This window comes from Stigmatopora nigra, chromosome 9 (assembly GCF_051989575.1).
Source record: "Stigmatopora nigra isolate UIUO_SnigA chromosome 9, RoL_Snig_1.1, whole genome shotgun sequence".
Classification (NCBI taxonomy): Eukaryota; Metazoa; Chordata; class Actinopteri; order Syngnathiformes; family Syngnathidae; genus Stigmatopora; species Stigmatopora nigra.
In genome coordinates, this window is record NC_135516.1 from 11,853,926 (window position 1) to 11,869,719 (window position 15,794).

At 39.8% G+C, this 15,794-nt stretch overlaps 3 protein-coding genes across 3 annotated transcripts; all 3 read left to right on the forward strand.

Moving 5' to 3' along the window:
- The first annotated feature begins 1,232 nt into the window (after positions 1–1,232).
- pask (PAS domain containing serine/threonine kinase) lies at positions 1,233–9,989 on the forward strand. Its single transcript, XM_077725266.1, has 21 exons — positions 1,233–1,493; positions 1,580–1,807; positions 1,956–2,152; positions 2,240–2,410; positions 2,507–2,641; positions 2,905–3,039; positions 3,149–3,308; positions 4,216–4,397; positions 4,473–4,584; positions 4,644–4,821; positions 4,981–5,234; positions 5,329–5,449; positions 5,617–6,158; positions 6,370–6,512; positions 6,584–6,751; positions 6,894–7,019; positions 7,625–7,759; positions 7,841–8,040; positions 8,417–8,550; positions 9,181–9,330; positions 9,434–9,989. Exons 2-21 carry the CDS (start codon positions 1,600–1,602, stop codon positions 9,580–9,582), a joined length of 3,600 nt encoding a protein of 1,199 aa, XP_077581392.1. The 5' UTR covers positions 1,233–1,493; positions 1,580–1,599; the 3' UTR covers positions 9,583–9,989.
- A 134-nt stretch (positions 9,990–10,123) lies between these two features.
- Positions 10,124–13,051, forward strand: mterf4 (mitochondrial transcription termination factor 4). Its single transcript, XM_077723730.1, has 5 exons — positions 10,124–10,197; positions 10,417–10,846; positions 10,915–11,099; positions 11,590–12,643; positions 12,916–13,051. Exons 1-4 carry the CDS (start codon positions 10,171–10,173, stop codon positions 11,974–11,976), a joined length of 1,029 nt encoding a protein of 342 aa, XP_077579856.1. The 5' UTR covers positions 10,124–10,170; the 3' UTR covers positions 11,977–12,643; positions 12,916–13,051.
- On the forward strand, positions 12,920–14,872 carry LOC144201245 (putative G-protein coupled receptor 148). The gene is made up of 2 exons (XM_077723731.1): positions 12,920–13,042; positions 13,833–14,872. Exon 2 carries the CDS (start codon positions 13,864–13,866, stop codon positions 14,827–14,829), a length of 966 nt encoding a protein of 321 aa, XP_077579857.1. The 5' UTR covers positions 12,920–13,042; positions 13,833–13,863; the 3' UTR covers positions 14,830–14,872.
- Positions 14,873–15,794: the final 922 nt, after the last annotated feature.

The following is a 15,794-nucleotide window of genomic DNA, read 5'->3' on the forward strand; positions in this document are numbered from 1 at the left end:
ATTTGACTGGCGACCCGAGCATTGGATGGAATCATCCTTTTTTTGTGTACACAATATTCCAACTGTCTAGAGTGGAGAATAGTGTCATGAAATTTGTTTACGGTGAGAGTAATTCATCATTGCCGTGCAGTGAGTAACACAAATGTTGCTAGTATATATTTTATAAGACTGGACTGAAAAGTTAATTTTGCCTCATTAGTTGTTTGCAGGTTCGTGGCAAAAGAATATACAATATACTTTATAGATGATATCCTGTGTAATTAGGGTCGACTCTCGGCAGACAAGAGACTACGTTGCATTCTTTTTTGCAGCTTAAGCTGAAGTGTCAACTTGATATATTGTTCCAGTATATATAATGAACGGAGTTCAATTACTATATTTTTTCCCAGAATACTCATGCTGTACTTGTGTTTTACTTGACGAGTCGTTTTTACAAGCAACAAAATTAGTCTGTTCCTCTTCACTTGTTTTCAGTTCAGCTGTTCAGGTTAATTCATTTTTGTTGTCGTGGTGGAAGAATGATGAACAGTATCTACAACTAACAAAGCCACTTAGATATAGCCAATAAAAACAACACAAATGGGCCCCTCCAATTATTGTACTTGGTTCATGCTGTGCTCCTACGCGTTTATTTCAGAAAGTGTTTGACAAAATCGCTCTTTGTTTTGCTCTCCCTCTTTTCAAGTGCATTTTTTTGGCTCATTAAAATTGTACATAAAAATAAAGAGCTTAATAAATAGCATGCAATGTTTTTATAAGACTATAAAGGGGATTATGGTCGGAAAAGGGCCAGTAAATAAAATTTTAGAAATCAATCTTTACACAGGATGAAGTCTGAACAAAGAGATGACTAATATAAGAATTTGTACAGTTGAGTACATTAAAATTTGGGTTATCAAAAGTACTTGATACTAAAATATTGTATTTGGATACAATATTTGATAGGAAAAGTATCAATTATTTATCATTGTTTGCTCTACCATAGATCATCAGTAATGGGGGGAAATTTTATATTTAGATTTTTAAGAATATATTTATAGTACTATGGTACTTTCAAAGTAACTATTTTTAATGCGTGTATTTTACTTTAATTCCTTAACAATTTTATTACAATTGACGAAAGTTGATTGGACGAAATACCACTACCACTCAAAGAGGGCGTGTCGTTACCTAGTTTATCCAATGAGCATTTTCCTGTTTCAAATCAAGACATTTGATTGGCTCAAAAGCCCTTCCTGTCCTTCGCTTGTGTTGACGGCGCATGCACCCCGCGTTTTACAAACATTGTTTTAAAGATTAACCAACAAACAAAAGTGATCGGTTCTAAACTTTTCCGTGGACGTGTCTTCCACGTTTTAGAATCCGCCATCGAAAGATAGAATGCTAACTTGGCTAAGTTAATAACACAGGGGACAGCGTTTCCTTGTCGACTATCGTCAACAAACCACAGCGCCCTTTATATACTTAAAGAATTTGCCTCTTCTCAGTAGTTGGTAAGTGTTATAATGACTATTTTTTGCATTTTTCCCGACCACATGCATTTCCTATACGTCATTTCTGTTTTAATTACTCGTACTAGTTGGAGATTTTACAAGAACAATGTCGTCGTTGACCAGTGAAGCTAATTCTGATGCCAAACGGCACTTGGTGGATCAGAGAGCAACTATTTGTGTTGTACCTGACCTTTCGTCTGACCTCTTGGAGGACGAGTTTGACATGAACAGATCTTACCCATCTGCAAAGAGACCTTTGCAGAAAAGAATCTTGTTGGAAATGCACCGACGTTATTACTGTGAATATTCCTCAGGTAAGAGATTGTTGCAAAACTCGTATATTTTTATTGATTTGCATGAAAGTGGATCAAACATTATATTGAAATTGTATTTAGTGACTACCACGGTTTGACTGGATAACGTATGTGTCACAGATAAATTAAATTAGATTTTTTTTTTCAGCAAGAAACCAGCAAAAACCCTCCATCCACCTTAACTCGGACCCTTCCCTTGCTGCCTTATCATGCCCACCCACAATGTCAGAATCCAAAGACAAACTTTTTGGTGATCTTATGGCGACAGATGGCGGACTGTCTGCTTCACCTTTGGTTTTTAACCCAAACAAAGTACTTCTCACAGTAGATCTCAAAAGCAGAGAGGTACAGTACTTTTTTTTTACAATACATAGATATATACACATTTTTATTTCGTTGTGTCTCACTTCATTCTTATTTTTCCCCCTCCAGATTACATCAGCTAATGATCAGGCTTCTAGTTTATTTTCATGCACCCCTGATGAGTTGTGTGGAACAAAGTTAATGAGCATTTTGAAGAAAACTACACAGGTTTTGGAACAGGCATTGCCTGAGGACTATCTGCTTAAAGATGGCAGTGTTGCATCCAGTTTTGGGAAAGTGGTATGTTGCTAACTCCTTTATTCCTCACCAATTACATGTTGATCATTTCAGTTCCAGATGATAGTTTTCTTATATCACACATGTTCTCCTTTTTAGGTTGATGTCATGACAATGCTTGGTGAAGTGCCAATGCTGGTTTCCATCCACAAAGAGTCACAAAATGCAGAGCATATCTTTGTCAAGATGGAGAATTTACAACGGATTTCTGCTACTCTGACGTTTTCCCAAGATGTAAGGACATTATATTTGATGCATTTTGTTGTCATAAGTGCCTACATACTTTAATTTAATACAAAATGAACATTTTTTTAAGTCCAAACAAAATAATATTTAACTGCAAACAAAATGACTTAAGAGTAACTAACAGTGTATCTTACATTTGCTTAATTATTAATTTTAAAGCAGTTTTTCCCCTACACATGTTTTTTCTGCATGCGTCTACCTTTTTTTTAATTATGTAATGCCCAATTAAAATATATTGTGTTCATCCTCAGGGAAGTATTCTTACCTGTGACTCAGCATTTGCTCATCTCCATGGTTACCACCATCCTGAGGATGTCAAAGGACTTTCAGTTATGGAGTTAATCCCCTCTTTACAAATCCCTCTGCACTGTCAAGCATTGCCTAAAGTAAGCACACTTTACTTTTAACATTGTAGTATTCAGTAAAGCAAATTTGCCTATCAAAGTATGTCTTTTTGGTCTTATAGCAGATTTCTGTTTCCTCACTCCTGCATAGATGCTGAGAGTTCAGAGAGTGTGTGGAAGAAGTAGAGATGGCGCATCGGTGCCGCTTTGTGTTAAACTTCAGGGGGCTGTCGAGTGTGCGGGACCCCAGCAACAACACAATGGGCCGACCCACTCACATTTTATTGAGAGTTTTCATGGAGATGCGGCAGGTAAGGAGGAAAACTTATGTGGTGAATGGTTAAATGTATGGTTTTTGCTTGGAATGTGATAATGTAGTGGTGTCTGAAATGTTCAGAAAAAATTATATATGTGAAGGGCTAACATGAAATATTTTCACATTTGTTTGTTAAAGATTGGATTGGAATCGGGTGAAAGACATCGGTTTTTTTAAAGTGTGTTTAAGGGTGAATTCATTGGTTGCCATGGCAATGAAACATGATGCCAGTCTTCCCAATTGGAATGGATTTGATGTATATGACTGTCAATGGCAGTGAAGGATTTTAGATTTACAGCAAAAAAAATGAACAGGAGTCGAAACAACCTATTTTTTAATAATTGTGTGGTCAGATTTATTATTTATATATTTTATATAGATTTATTATTTATGTATTTTATATTATTATATTGGCGCTGATAATCGGCCTATACTTAGAATCGATGGTCCCTTTTAAGCCCAAGTGCGCAATTGTGCACTATTCTCATCTTCTTTGCGCAGCAGCAATCATATGGCGTGCAGTAAATAAAATCCCAACTTTTTTTTTAACCCCTTTCCCCATGATGGCACCGTTTACATGGCAACCGGTGGCAGTAGCTCTGTCCACTCTTATGTTTTTCATGTTTTACAGCATGTTTTACATGAAAAATTAGAGGGAACATTGACATGCACCTGCTTATGCCAGGTGTGATACTAGTGTGCCCATAGCGACCAATCATGTCACTCACACTGGTACTCAGTGCAACCTCATGAAGGTTGTCTTTCTGCCCAGACCAACAAAAAATTAGAGGGAACATTGCTTAGGATCCTTTAGTTTTCCATATTTAATGATATTTTTATAGTGCGTTGGGAGCCTTAGTTTGTACACCGTCGCAATAACGTGTTTTATTGTCTTTATCCAGGCATTGAGGGAGACAGCAGGGTCGTCTCCCCCTGCCCTACTTTGGAGTACAAGGGAACCGTCTGGGCGTTCGCCCCACTGAGCTGCCTCCTCCTCCTGCGAGCTGACGGCTCAATCTGCAGCATCCACAATCAACAGGCTCTCCGTCTGTTCGGCTACAGCAAAAACGAGCTGCTGGGAAAGGTCAGCCAACGACGCCGGCTGCGAAAGGGTTTTTGCCAAGTTTACTGTGTCACCGCTACTTTTTATGGTCTTCAGTGCGTCACTTTCCTCATGCCGGGGTTCTATGGAAGGATGTCCGATTCTGTCAGTGAGAACGGTCCTTCCCAAGAAGCTCTAGCAGAGACGGCTAAAAGTACAGCAAAATTTGGTGAGGATTATGACAGCCATTGTGATATGTGTAATAACTCATGGCAGAATTGGCCTCAGATGCGGATCCGTCCTCGTTGGTGGCTGGAGATATGGCCACGGTACACCAAGCCTGCAGCAGAAGAGCATCCATGGGAAGAGGAAGGATCTTCACTGGAAACTGTACCAAGCTAGATAAACAAGGAAGTGCTTTGTCTACACTGTCCTCTCCTGCTGTGTCCTCAACTCGTGTTTTGAAGTAAGTCAGGTTATGAAATGGTCATAAAACTGCAAAAAAAAGTACATTTCAAATTATTTTGTCAAGTATATTTCCAAGTGAGGTCTTGTTTTTTACTGAGTGCATTTGCATACCAATTTTCCCTTTTAATTCTAGCTCTGATTTAAAATTCCTTGTCAGTTATTGTCCCCACAGTGCTAATGACACCCAAGAACTGTTGGAGCAGGCAGCTCAGGTTGTTGCTACATGTAGTAGTAGTAGTAGTAGTAGTAGTAGTAGCCTCTCCTCAGACACGGGTGAAACTACTGAGGCTCTCTTGAGGACTTTTGCCTGGGTGGAACGTCCAGAGGGAGATACCACTTGTGTTATTTCCACTGAGCAACTGGGATCGAAATATGAACCAGCAATTATGGAAAATAATACCCATGCAGGTAGTATTATTCTGTTATTCTCCTTATTTTAACCAAAAGCTTTACAAAATGTATAACTTTTGGACTTTTTAACAGTCAATTCTTATCCTATCTATAGGCAATCAGAATGGACATGCACATAACAGTGTCCAGTCTTCTAATGTGGCCAAAGATGGATGCTTACGTGGTTCTTCTGTCCTGCAAGAATCCAGCTTTGAGGTCATTTCAATGGGGAGCAGGTACGTGGAATTACATTTTTTCCCCTTTTCAAAGTATTTAGACTACAATACCAATATTCTTAATGGGATTTGTAGACTTACCCATTCAGTTGAATGATAAAAGTATGTAGTTCAAACCCTATAATGATTATTGAACAAAAATATTCAATAAATCTTTTTTTTTTAAGGTCGTCTTCTGGCTTTTGCGAAAAGTTTGCCGCTCAGCCCGGTTCTGATCCACTCCGACCTGAAGTCAGCTGTTATCTAGACGTCAACAGCCATGGCGATCTGGTTACTCAAGCCATGGCTGAACTGGATCTGAGCAGCGCGGTTGTACTCAGCGTCCAAGATGGCGTTGACGAAAACCAGCACTCCATAACGTCCTGTGATACGGATGAGCTCCTACGCACCCCCTCGCCATGCGATCTCGACCCGGAAGATCGGCCCACCGGTCCCGAGAAGGAGAATAAATATCATTCTGCCGAAGAGCAGTCGGAGAACCAAGCTGGGATGGATCAATGGCCTGCTCTTTCTTCCATTCACAAAGAAAGCGGGCAAGAATTTTGCTTGACTGGCAGTAAAGGTGACGTTCCGTCAAATAGTGAGCTTCCTGCTACATCCACACCAAAGAAACAGAAGATGATTGAGGTTGCACTCAAGTCTGACGCCCCGCAGTTCCTGGAGGGACGTTTTGAAGCTAGTGCTTACCATAGAGACGGCACAAGAGTTGGTAGGTATTCCTTTCTGTAAATTCTGCAAACTTTTTCGGCCAAGGAGGCAACATTAACTTTAAAAATTTGACAGATGGCCCGGGTCAGCACAAGATATGATACAAATAAAAAAGTGCATCCGTTAATAGTACATATGAAACATATAAAAAATACAATTATTTGATTGTCGCTCCATTTTGGCAGCATAATAATACAATTTTATCCCTCTAGAGGTGCAGTGTGACGTTGTCCGGGCCGATCTTCCTGACGGAAGTATAATGTACTGCGTGTGGATGAGCCGGCCTGGTCAACAAGGGTCATTTTTGCAAAGTGATCGATCCCTGATCGACAAGTCTACAGCCAGTTTTGGAGAGGTTGGTTGAATTGAATCAAGTGTTGGATTCAATGGCCTATTTATGTTTTTATTTCTATGTTACTGCTACAGGGGAGCAGAGAGGGACGTCATGGTGAGGCACTTCGCTCCACTTTGGACCTGGAGAATTCTCGGGCATGCGATGGGCAGTTTGAAGAAGAGTATAGGCCTATTAAAGCGGTTGGGAAAGGAGCCTTTGGGTTTGTCTGGAAGGCGATACGGCGCTGTGATGGACAGGAAGTAAGAACATGATGATGTACACATGATGGCACACTTAACAGATGTATTAACCATTTCATTTATTGTCTTTTAATATGTTATCGTGTTGGAATAGTAGCCTTTTTTTTTTTTTTTTTTTTTACTAAATCTATGACAATTGTAGGTTGTCGTGAAGTTTATCAGCAAGGCCAGGATCATCAGCGACTGCTGGGTACACGACCCCATGTTGGGTCAAGTTAGCCAGGAGATCGCCATTCTGACTCGAGTGCAGCACCATAACATCGTTAAGGTAAGATTCCAAACCTCTGGATTAGAATGCTAAACTTTATTAGAGCGTGTTCAATTATTTTGATGTTACCAGTAGAATATGTTCTGAATTGATGCTCGTTTTAAGCTTGAATCCACATTTTTAATGCAATTTATTGCAATCCAATTACAAGTGATATGCCTTCTAATTCATTGTGTCAAAGTGGTGGCCTAGGGGCCAATTCTGGCCCGCCACATCATTTTGTGCCGACTTTCTGTTTTAGGATCAAATTAAAATGTACAGTATAGATGTATATTACATTACCTGATTTCCCCCTTTTTAAATCAATAATTGCAATTTTTGATTTTTTTTCTATTTTTAGTTCAAAAATAATTTTGTAAAATCTAAAAATATATAAAAAAGCTAAAATAAACATTGTTTTAGATCTATAAAAAAACTGAATATTCAGGGCTTTTAATCCAGTTCAATTAATTCATTTATAAATTTAAAAAAAATCTAAATATTATATCTAAAATGGTCCGGCCCACATAAAATCAAGTTAACGTCAATGCTGCCCGCAAACCAAATTTGACACCCTTACTCTATACTATAAATTGTAATTCCATGTTCCTTGCCTCTGCTGTCAGGTGCTGGAGGTGTTTGAAAACGGAAGCTTCTTCCAGATGGTGATGGAAAAACACGGAGACGGTTTGGATCTTTTTGAATTCATCGACATGCAACCGCAACTGGACGAGCCGCTGGCCAGCTACATCTTTCGACAGGTCCGTCCTTACAGGTGCAACTCTGTAACGTTTCCCCTTTCCTAAATATTCACTCTGTCTTGTTGTCTCCTTCATCCCAAGCTGGTTGCGGCCATCTTTTACTTAAGGTCAAAGAACATCTTGCATCGAGACATTAAAGACGAGAATATCATCATTGACAAGTGTTTCCATATCCGCCTCATTGACTTTGGCTCTGCGACCATGATGGCTCCGGGGAAGCTTTTTTACAATTTCTGTGGTACTTTGGAGTACTGCTCCCCTGAGGTTCTCCAAGGAAACCCGTATGTACCACCATACATTTCTAAATTGTATTTATTCATAGAAAAATGAAGATTAAAGCAGTTCTAGATGTAATATCTCAGTTCTGTCATCATCATTTTCTATATTTTAGCCCACAGGTTAGCAAAGAGCCAAATGCACTCATCAAAATAGCCGCATGTGGCTCCTGAGCCATAGGTTCCCTACCCCTGGTTTACACTCAACAACAGAATACTTTATGACTTCAAATGGGCCATAAACTTTAAAGATGTGCCTTTTAAGTAACACATAAAGTAATCATAAAGTCATTTAAAAGTGTTTGTGAGGCATGACTGTCATATTTAAGCAGTTTACAGTGTTCTTGTAAGGACCAAAGTGAATTCATATTCTTTCATTTAGGTACGAGGGTCCGGATTTGGAGATGTGGTCTCTTGGGGTTTTGCTTTACACACTGCTGTTCAGCGAAAATCCCTTCAGTGGAGTAGCTGAAATCTTGGAAGCAAAGATCAGGCCACCATTTCCACTCTCGTCAGGTACTTAACTATAATTTATGATGTATTTTTTTATTATTTTTTGATCAACTTCTTACAGTGTATTGAATGGAAATGACATTCATCTGTCTCCGCTGTTACTGTTATTTTAATAAGAAAAATAGTGTGCAGTGGAATGTAAACAACATTTTTCGGGTAGCATCATTGTTTTTTTTTAGACAGGCAGTGAGGAACACCTTTCCAAAATAATGAGGGTTTTAATACATTTATAGTGTACCATGTCAAATGAGGGTAGTAGTTTGCTGCCACCATCTGGTGGCAGAGTGTCCACAGCACAAGTTTAAAGTCTGATTTTGCAAGGGGAGAAAAAACTGAACTAAACTGAGCAAAACATAAGTTGAGGAATTTGGATGTCACACACTGTTTATTACAATATTCCAAGAAAACCTGGCAGTGACAGCTAAATACTTCCAAAATGAGGAAACATCCATGATACATAAATAACAACAGTTTATTCATACTAACTTTACTAAGACTAGCAAATAGGCACAAAGTAGTACCCACGTCATCAAGTGTTTTTATACGAGGAAAAAAACATTCACAAAACCGAAATGTGATATTTCGTTTGTTTAAATTCCAAGTAACTTTTTTGGAATTTGCTTTATGTATCAGAATTAAACAGCGTGTTGTGTGGACTGCTGCACCCGAAGCCCACCCAAAGGATGACATTAGACCAACTACTTTTGGAGTCTTGGGTCAGCCAGCCCATTTCGTTGGCTGAGTATACTTGGACGGAGGTGATCCCTGCAACTCATAACAATTGTAAGTTCTTAAAAATATTTATAAATGTTTTTCCCTTTTGAAAGTGAAGTATACACTCATAGTTCTTTTATTTATTTTTATTTTTCATTCTTCTATTCAACAGTTCCACTGTCCAGTCCCCAACAATATGCAGGACCACATTTGTTTGCAGATGGAGGTGATGATACTCTTCCAGAAGAAGAGGATGATGAAGAATGCTTGTCCATGGTTGCCTTGGAAACGGAGCTCAAGAAGTACCTCAATGAAAACTAGTCTGAGGAAAAAAGGCCAGACGTTAGTCCAACATTTGTTTTTTCTGTAAGACTGATTGCTATTTTGGATTTTATTCTTTAGCTCAACCTCTTTTAATTAATTTTTTTAGGTCTTATTTTTCCAAAGCATTTCAATTTTAGCACTAATTCGTACAATTGAAGAGTTTACATGAATATATACTGCCTTAACCAGACCTATTGATTTTAACACTAAATTAATTATAATGTATTTATATTTTTTTATATATTTATTTATTTTGTTTGTGAATTAATGCATATTTACCAGGATTTTCTGTCTTTTCCCGCATGCTAAATGAAATTCTTTGCAATTTTGTAGATTCAATGGATCGCTCTTTGTCATTTTGTATGTGATTTTATGCACATTAAAAACTTTATGGAAAACATTGATTTCCTTGAGTTTTTTTTGTCTAATGTCGCATATGTAATACATTTTCTCTCCCTAAAGTAGTATTTTCCAAAAGGTAAATACGTATATACTATATAAGGTTCTGCTCTTTATTATCAGTCAAACCGGAACAATTCTTTGACTTGTTGTTGACGGACGGAATCATATTAGCGACGCTCAAACATGAACAATCCTACAGCCTTTCGTCGGGTGAGTCAATTTAACCACATGTGATTTAACTTTGACTTTTTTGTGAAATATTTTACTCCAAAACAGATATTTGTGTAAAATATCCTTATTTGCATTCCGCAAACTGTCGATCGCTGTCCTTCTAAATCACGTTAACCTTGATCGTAGTACCAATCCTAGTTGGCAAACTACCCTAACTGTTGTCAGTACTGTAGTATTAACAACACCCTGTCTTCACAGGTTTTGTGCATTTTAAGGAGCACTTCCTCGTCCATATACAGTTTATTTCAATCTGGTAGCTACCTGCAGCGTTCTTGCATACGGCGTAAATTATTCTGTTCCAAGAGTAGTAACCAACTACTACCAGGTGAGGGCAACAATGAGCAAGCATCCATCCATAGGACGACCAGTCCAGAGTTGCCCCTCTCCTCTCTTCTTGACATGGGCTTCACGCCCCCCCAGGCAGAGGAAATCTACCAATCATTATCTAAAGTGCGAAATGGAAGTGCCACCAAGAACCGATCGTCAACACTCATGGTTCTCTTCATGTTGGGGTTCAATCCCTCCAGTGTGGGGAAGATTTTGACTAAATGTCCTGACCTTTACAACATCGACCAATCGCTTCTCAAGCAGCGTATCGACAACCTGCGGAAACTTGGTTTGGTCGAGGGTGAGTGACTTTGCTTCTACTTTTTCTTCTTGTGTACACTTGTGTTAAAGCAAGGTTTCTGTGTGCAGGCAGCCTTCAACGGGTGGTGTCCCACTACCCCGCCATTCTGGCCACGTCTGTAAAGGCGGTCAAATACAAGACTGTCTTCCTCAAGGAAAAGTGTCTGTTCACCATGCAGCAGGTGACCGAGATCCTCAGAGACAGTCCGGCTATTGTGCATGAGGACCAGGACCAGCTGGAATATAAATTTCAGGTTAGGATACAGTTTTTTCTGTCAAACTTCAGATTGGTTCTAATTTTATTAAGGGTTCTTAAAGACAACAAACATATTTAATGATGTAAGAAAGATTTAGAACAAGTGTGTGGGCCGGACCATTTTAGATATAATATTTAGATTATTTTTTTTATAAATGGGTTAAAATAACTGGATTAAAATCCCTGAATATTCAGTTTTTTATAGATCTAAAACAATGTTTATTTTAGTTTTTTTAAAATATATTTTTAGATTTTACAAAATGATTTTTTGAGCTAAAAAGACAAAAAAATGATTAAAAAATTACTATTATTGATTTAAAAAGGGGAAAATCAGGAAATTTTGTATGCCATGAATTTAATTGTCCCCATAAAAACATTTATTAAGCTTACTCGTGAAGATAAAGCGGTTCAGAAAATGAATGAATTAATGACTCTTGGAAATGAAGTTTTGCAGCTTTAATATAACATTATTTTCCATTTGACAACAGTACGTCTTCTTCCGAATGGGCATCAAACAAGCACAGATGGTGAAGCACAAGTTATTTCGCTCCACGCTGGAAGAGTTACGCTGGCGTCACTCTTTCTTGGAGCGCCGTGGTTTGTACCAAACCCCCGACAAGAATGGGCAGACCCTCATAGTTAACCCCAAATTGGACAGCATCATCAATGTAGACTTGGAAAGTTTCCTGGCCCGTGCGGCAGGCGCGTCAGCCGAAGAGTACGTCGTCTTTCAGAAGCTGCTGGCCAGAGAGTGGCAGGAAGAGGAGCGTCACCACGGCGACGGCAGCGATGACGACTATAGCGATGATGAGGATGAGGAAGAGGAGATTGAAAGCAAAGATAGCTACAGGAAAAGGAGAAGAAATAATCATTGAAAGAGAGAAGACAAAGAAGGATTTAGGCCGGAAACAAAAAGACAACAACAAAGTTGAGGAGAAAATTACAATGACTTAACTTAAGATATTGGTTGGAAATAATAGACCAATGGCAAAATTCCTCTTTAGTTACGTCGTCATGAAGTTTTGCATTTAGAAAAAAACAGTCTAAACCAGGGGTGGGCAAACTTTTCAACCCGGAAGCCATATTGACTTTAACAATTTGACAGATGGGTCAGCACAAGATATGATACATATAAAAACGTGCATCCGTTAACAGTACATATGAAACATAAACAGAAAAAAAGGACTAAAGTATTAACATACTTATCACTCATCATTAAAGTAAAAAGTATTAAGTACAAATGTTGGACAAAGTCAGCGGCCCGGATTAAAAGGCCCGGTGGGCCGGATGTGGCCCGCGGGCCGTAGTTTGCCCACCACTCTTCCAGTGTTAAAAAAATCAACAAGAAGATCCAGATGCTTAAATTTAGCCTTTAATGACGTCAATAACTGAATGTCAACAAACAAAATGTTACTTCTGCAAGTTCATTTCTAAAAGTAATTTAAAAAAATAAAAAAAAAACTTGGTCCTATACTAAATATACATGAAATTGTAATTTTTCAAGAAAGTGAAGAATTGTCAGCATGAAGTTGTGCAAAAAAGGTAAGGTCAAATTATTTTCCTTTTTTTTAATACTATTGTTATACAAATTAGTGAAATTGAAATCTAAAGTTAAAACAAGTCCGATTGACTATTGTGTAAATAATCTAAGTAAAAATTCTGGGTAGGGCAATTGAATATAAGGATTATAAAACGATGTAAGTGATTTGATGCAGCTAGCAAGTAAGAAGGGGGAAAAAAGCGGGTAGCTAATGTTGGAAAAATCACCATCTTGTAACCATGTGATGGCTAAGTGGCCGTATGTAACTTTGCAGCATCTCTGGAATCATCTGTGTGAGTCAACAAGGAACTCCTCAGATAAGCACAGGCGGTATAAAAACAGCCTGCCATTCACACAAGACTTCACATCTAATAAACAAGCCACTCCGTCAAGGACGTCAGGTAAGAAAAGGAAGCTTTACTCTCTTCATATTATGCCGATAAGTACGTTTAGATGTAGATAAAAACAATTGATTCTCATGGCTTTTAAGTATTTTATTGCATGGTTTAATGGACTGATGGGTTGTTCATCTTTAGAGTCAAGTGGGTAGTCATAGTGATGCTTTTAATCAATATTTTTTTAAAAGAAGACTAATAATGAGGGATGCTAAATGTTTTTCTACCTTTTTAAAATCTTTCCACTTTATTAGAAGATTGCAATGGGATAAGAAACTGATTTTTAACTGTGTGTGTGTTTTTAGTATTACGTAATTGGTTGTTATTGTTGGCAATAGACTCAAATTGGATTGGGTGTCCTTTGCCGTCAATGGCAGGGAAAACATGGTCCCAGTTGATGTCTACAATCGGATATGAAACTGATTTTTAACATTTTTATGTGTGTTTTTAGTATTAAGTGATTGGTTGCCATTGTGTGCGATAGACGTCCAATTCATTTGGACTCAAATTGGATTGGGTGTCCTTTGCCATCAATGGCAGTGAAAACATGGTCTCAGTTGATGTTTCTACAACTGCCAATGACAGTGAATGACATAAATTAAGGGTGTCCAAATTATGGCCTCTTGCCCATTTGAAAATGTCCCTTCCATTGAACCAATGTTGCAATTCCCCAACTTAAAATCCAACTACATTTGGAAAGCTGACTTGGGTCACCGTCAATGGCAGCTAATGAAACTTAAAATTATGGACACTTAGTTCATCATCAAGCTTTTATTAACACTTCTCCTTTCTACAGGGCAAAAAACTGCAGCAAAAAGTGAATCAAAATGGCTGCAGAGCCCATCTTAATCAGCAACTTGACCCAAGAGTGGATGGCCACCCTGCTCAGTTGGCACCTGGAACTTTTCTTCATCCCTACCACCATGGTCACCTTGTCCACCATCGTAGCCAACGCCGTCCTCTTCACCTGCATCTTGGCTTCACGTGCCTTACGCCAGGAGACCCGCTACCTCCTGGTTGCCAACACCCTAGTGGCGGACATGTTATTCCTCAGCCTCAACTTAGCCACCAGCGTCGTCAACGCCGCCCAAGCCGAGGTCCCGTGGCTGTTGTGCGAGTTGGTGACGGCCGTGACCGTCACGGCCTACTGCTGCGCCATTTTGACCGTCACCTTCATGGTGGTGGACACATACGCCGCCGTGCGTTGGCCGCTGCGCTACCGCGACGTTCTACCGCCCGAGCGCACTCACAGAATCCTGCTGGGGGCGTGGCTATTAGCAGCTAGCTACCCGTTCACCCTGGTGGTCCTGATGGAAGTGGAGCGAGGGGGTCCGCATGACAAGGCGGCTGTGTGCTTGGTCCTCATCTCGCTGGGATTCCTACAGGCCAAAAACATGGCGGGGGTTAACACCTACTTCTTTGTAGCTGCTGTCATCTGTGCTGGGCTTATCTTCTGCTGCTATATTTGCCTCTATATGGAAACTAGAACCCAGGGTATCTGGCAGAACCGCTTCTCCAGAGCCCGGGTAACCGTCTTGGCCCATGGTATTTTGCTCCTACTTTACTTCATCCCTGGTTTTGTCTTCACACTGGAGCTGTTGCTGTTTCAAAGCCGAGGCGTCAGTCAGGATGTCCGAGTTTGGGTCAGCACGATCAATATGTGCGTGCTCATGTTGCTTCCCAGGGCCTTGGCGCCGTATTTGTACGGGTTACGCTACCGCGAGATCTCGGACACGTTACTGCAGCTGTTGCATCGGCATCGAAGACTCAGTCAGATCACCGTCACGTCATAGGCACAGTGCTCGGACGTTTGGTCGCTGGTCTTTTGGGTTCCGGTCTTTTGATCACCCTGATCCCCTGGGGTTTGATTCCCACATGGGAGACATTTTCTCTTAATTGTTTCTATATAGTTGTAGTCAAGACCTTCCATTAATGACAAAAGAAAGTGTGGCCAAATTGTGGCGTAGAGGTTAAGTCACCTGACTCCCATGTGGGAGACCTGGGTTCAAATCCTGTTCGGGACACAATTTCACTTAGTTTTTTCTGTGTTCTTGCAATCAAGAGACTCAAATGATTGCAAAGGAAAGTGTAGCTACTTGGTGGAGTAGTGGTTAACTCACCGGACTACTGTCTGGGAGACCTGGGTTCAAATCCCGGTTGGGATACTTTTTCACTTAGTTGTTTCTGTGGCCTTCTTGTCAAAACACTCAAATGATTACAAAGGAAAGTGTAGTCTAGGAAGTGTGCCTTGGTGGCACAGAGGTTTGTTCACCGGACTCTCGTTGGGGAGACCTGGGTTCAAATCCCGGTTGGAACACTTTTTCACTTAGTTGTTTCTGTGTATTTCTTGTTAAGACACTCAAATGACGACTCAGGAAAGTGTAGTCACTTGGTTGGCGCAGAGGTTAGAGCACTGGATTCCCGTCCGGGAGACCTGGGTTCAATTCCCGGTTGGGACACATTTTCACTTAGTTGTTTCTGTGAACTTCTTGTCAAGAAACTCAAATGACGACTAAGGAAAGTGTAGTCACTTGGTTGGCGCAGAGGTTAGAGCACTGGACTTCCACCTGGGAGACCTGGGTTCGATTCTCGCTGCCGTCGTTTGGCTGATCACGACACCAAGTAGTCTGGAAAATGGAACAAGAAGAAAAAAAAAAGAAAACCTTTTTAATTTTTATTAAACACTTAGTCATACTTTTCAGCAAAAGGTTATATTCCGAACTGCCTTCGGCAGTTCGGAAGACACTTGATGGACCTG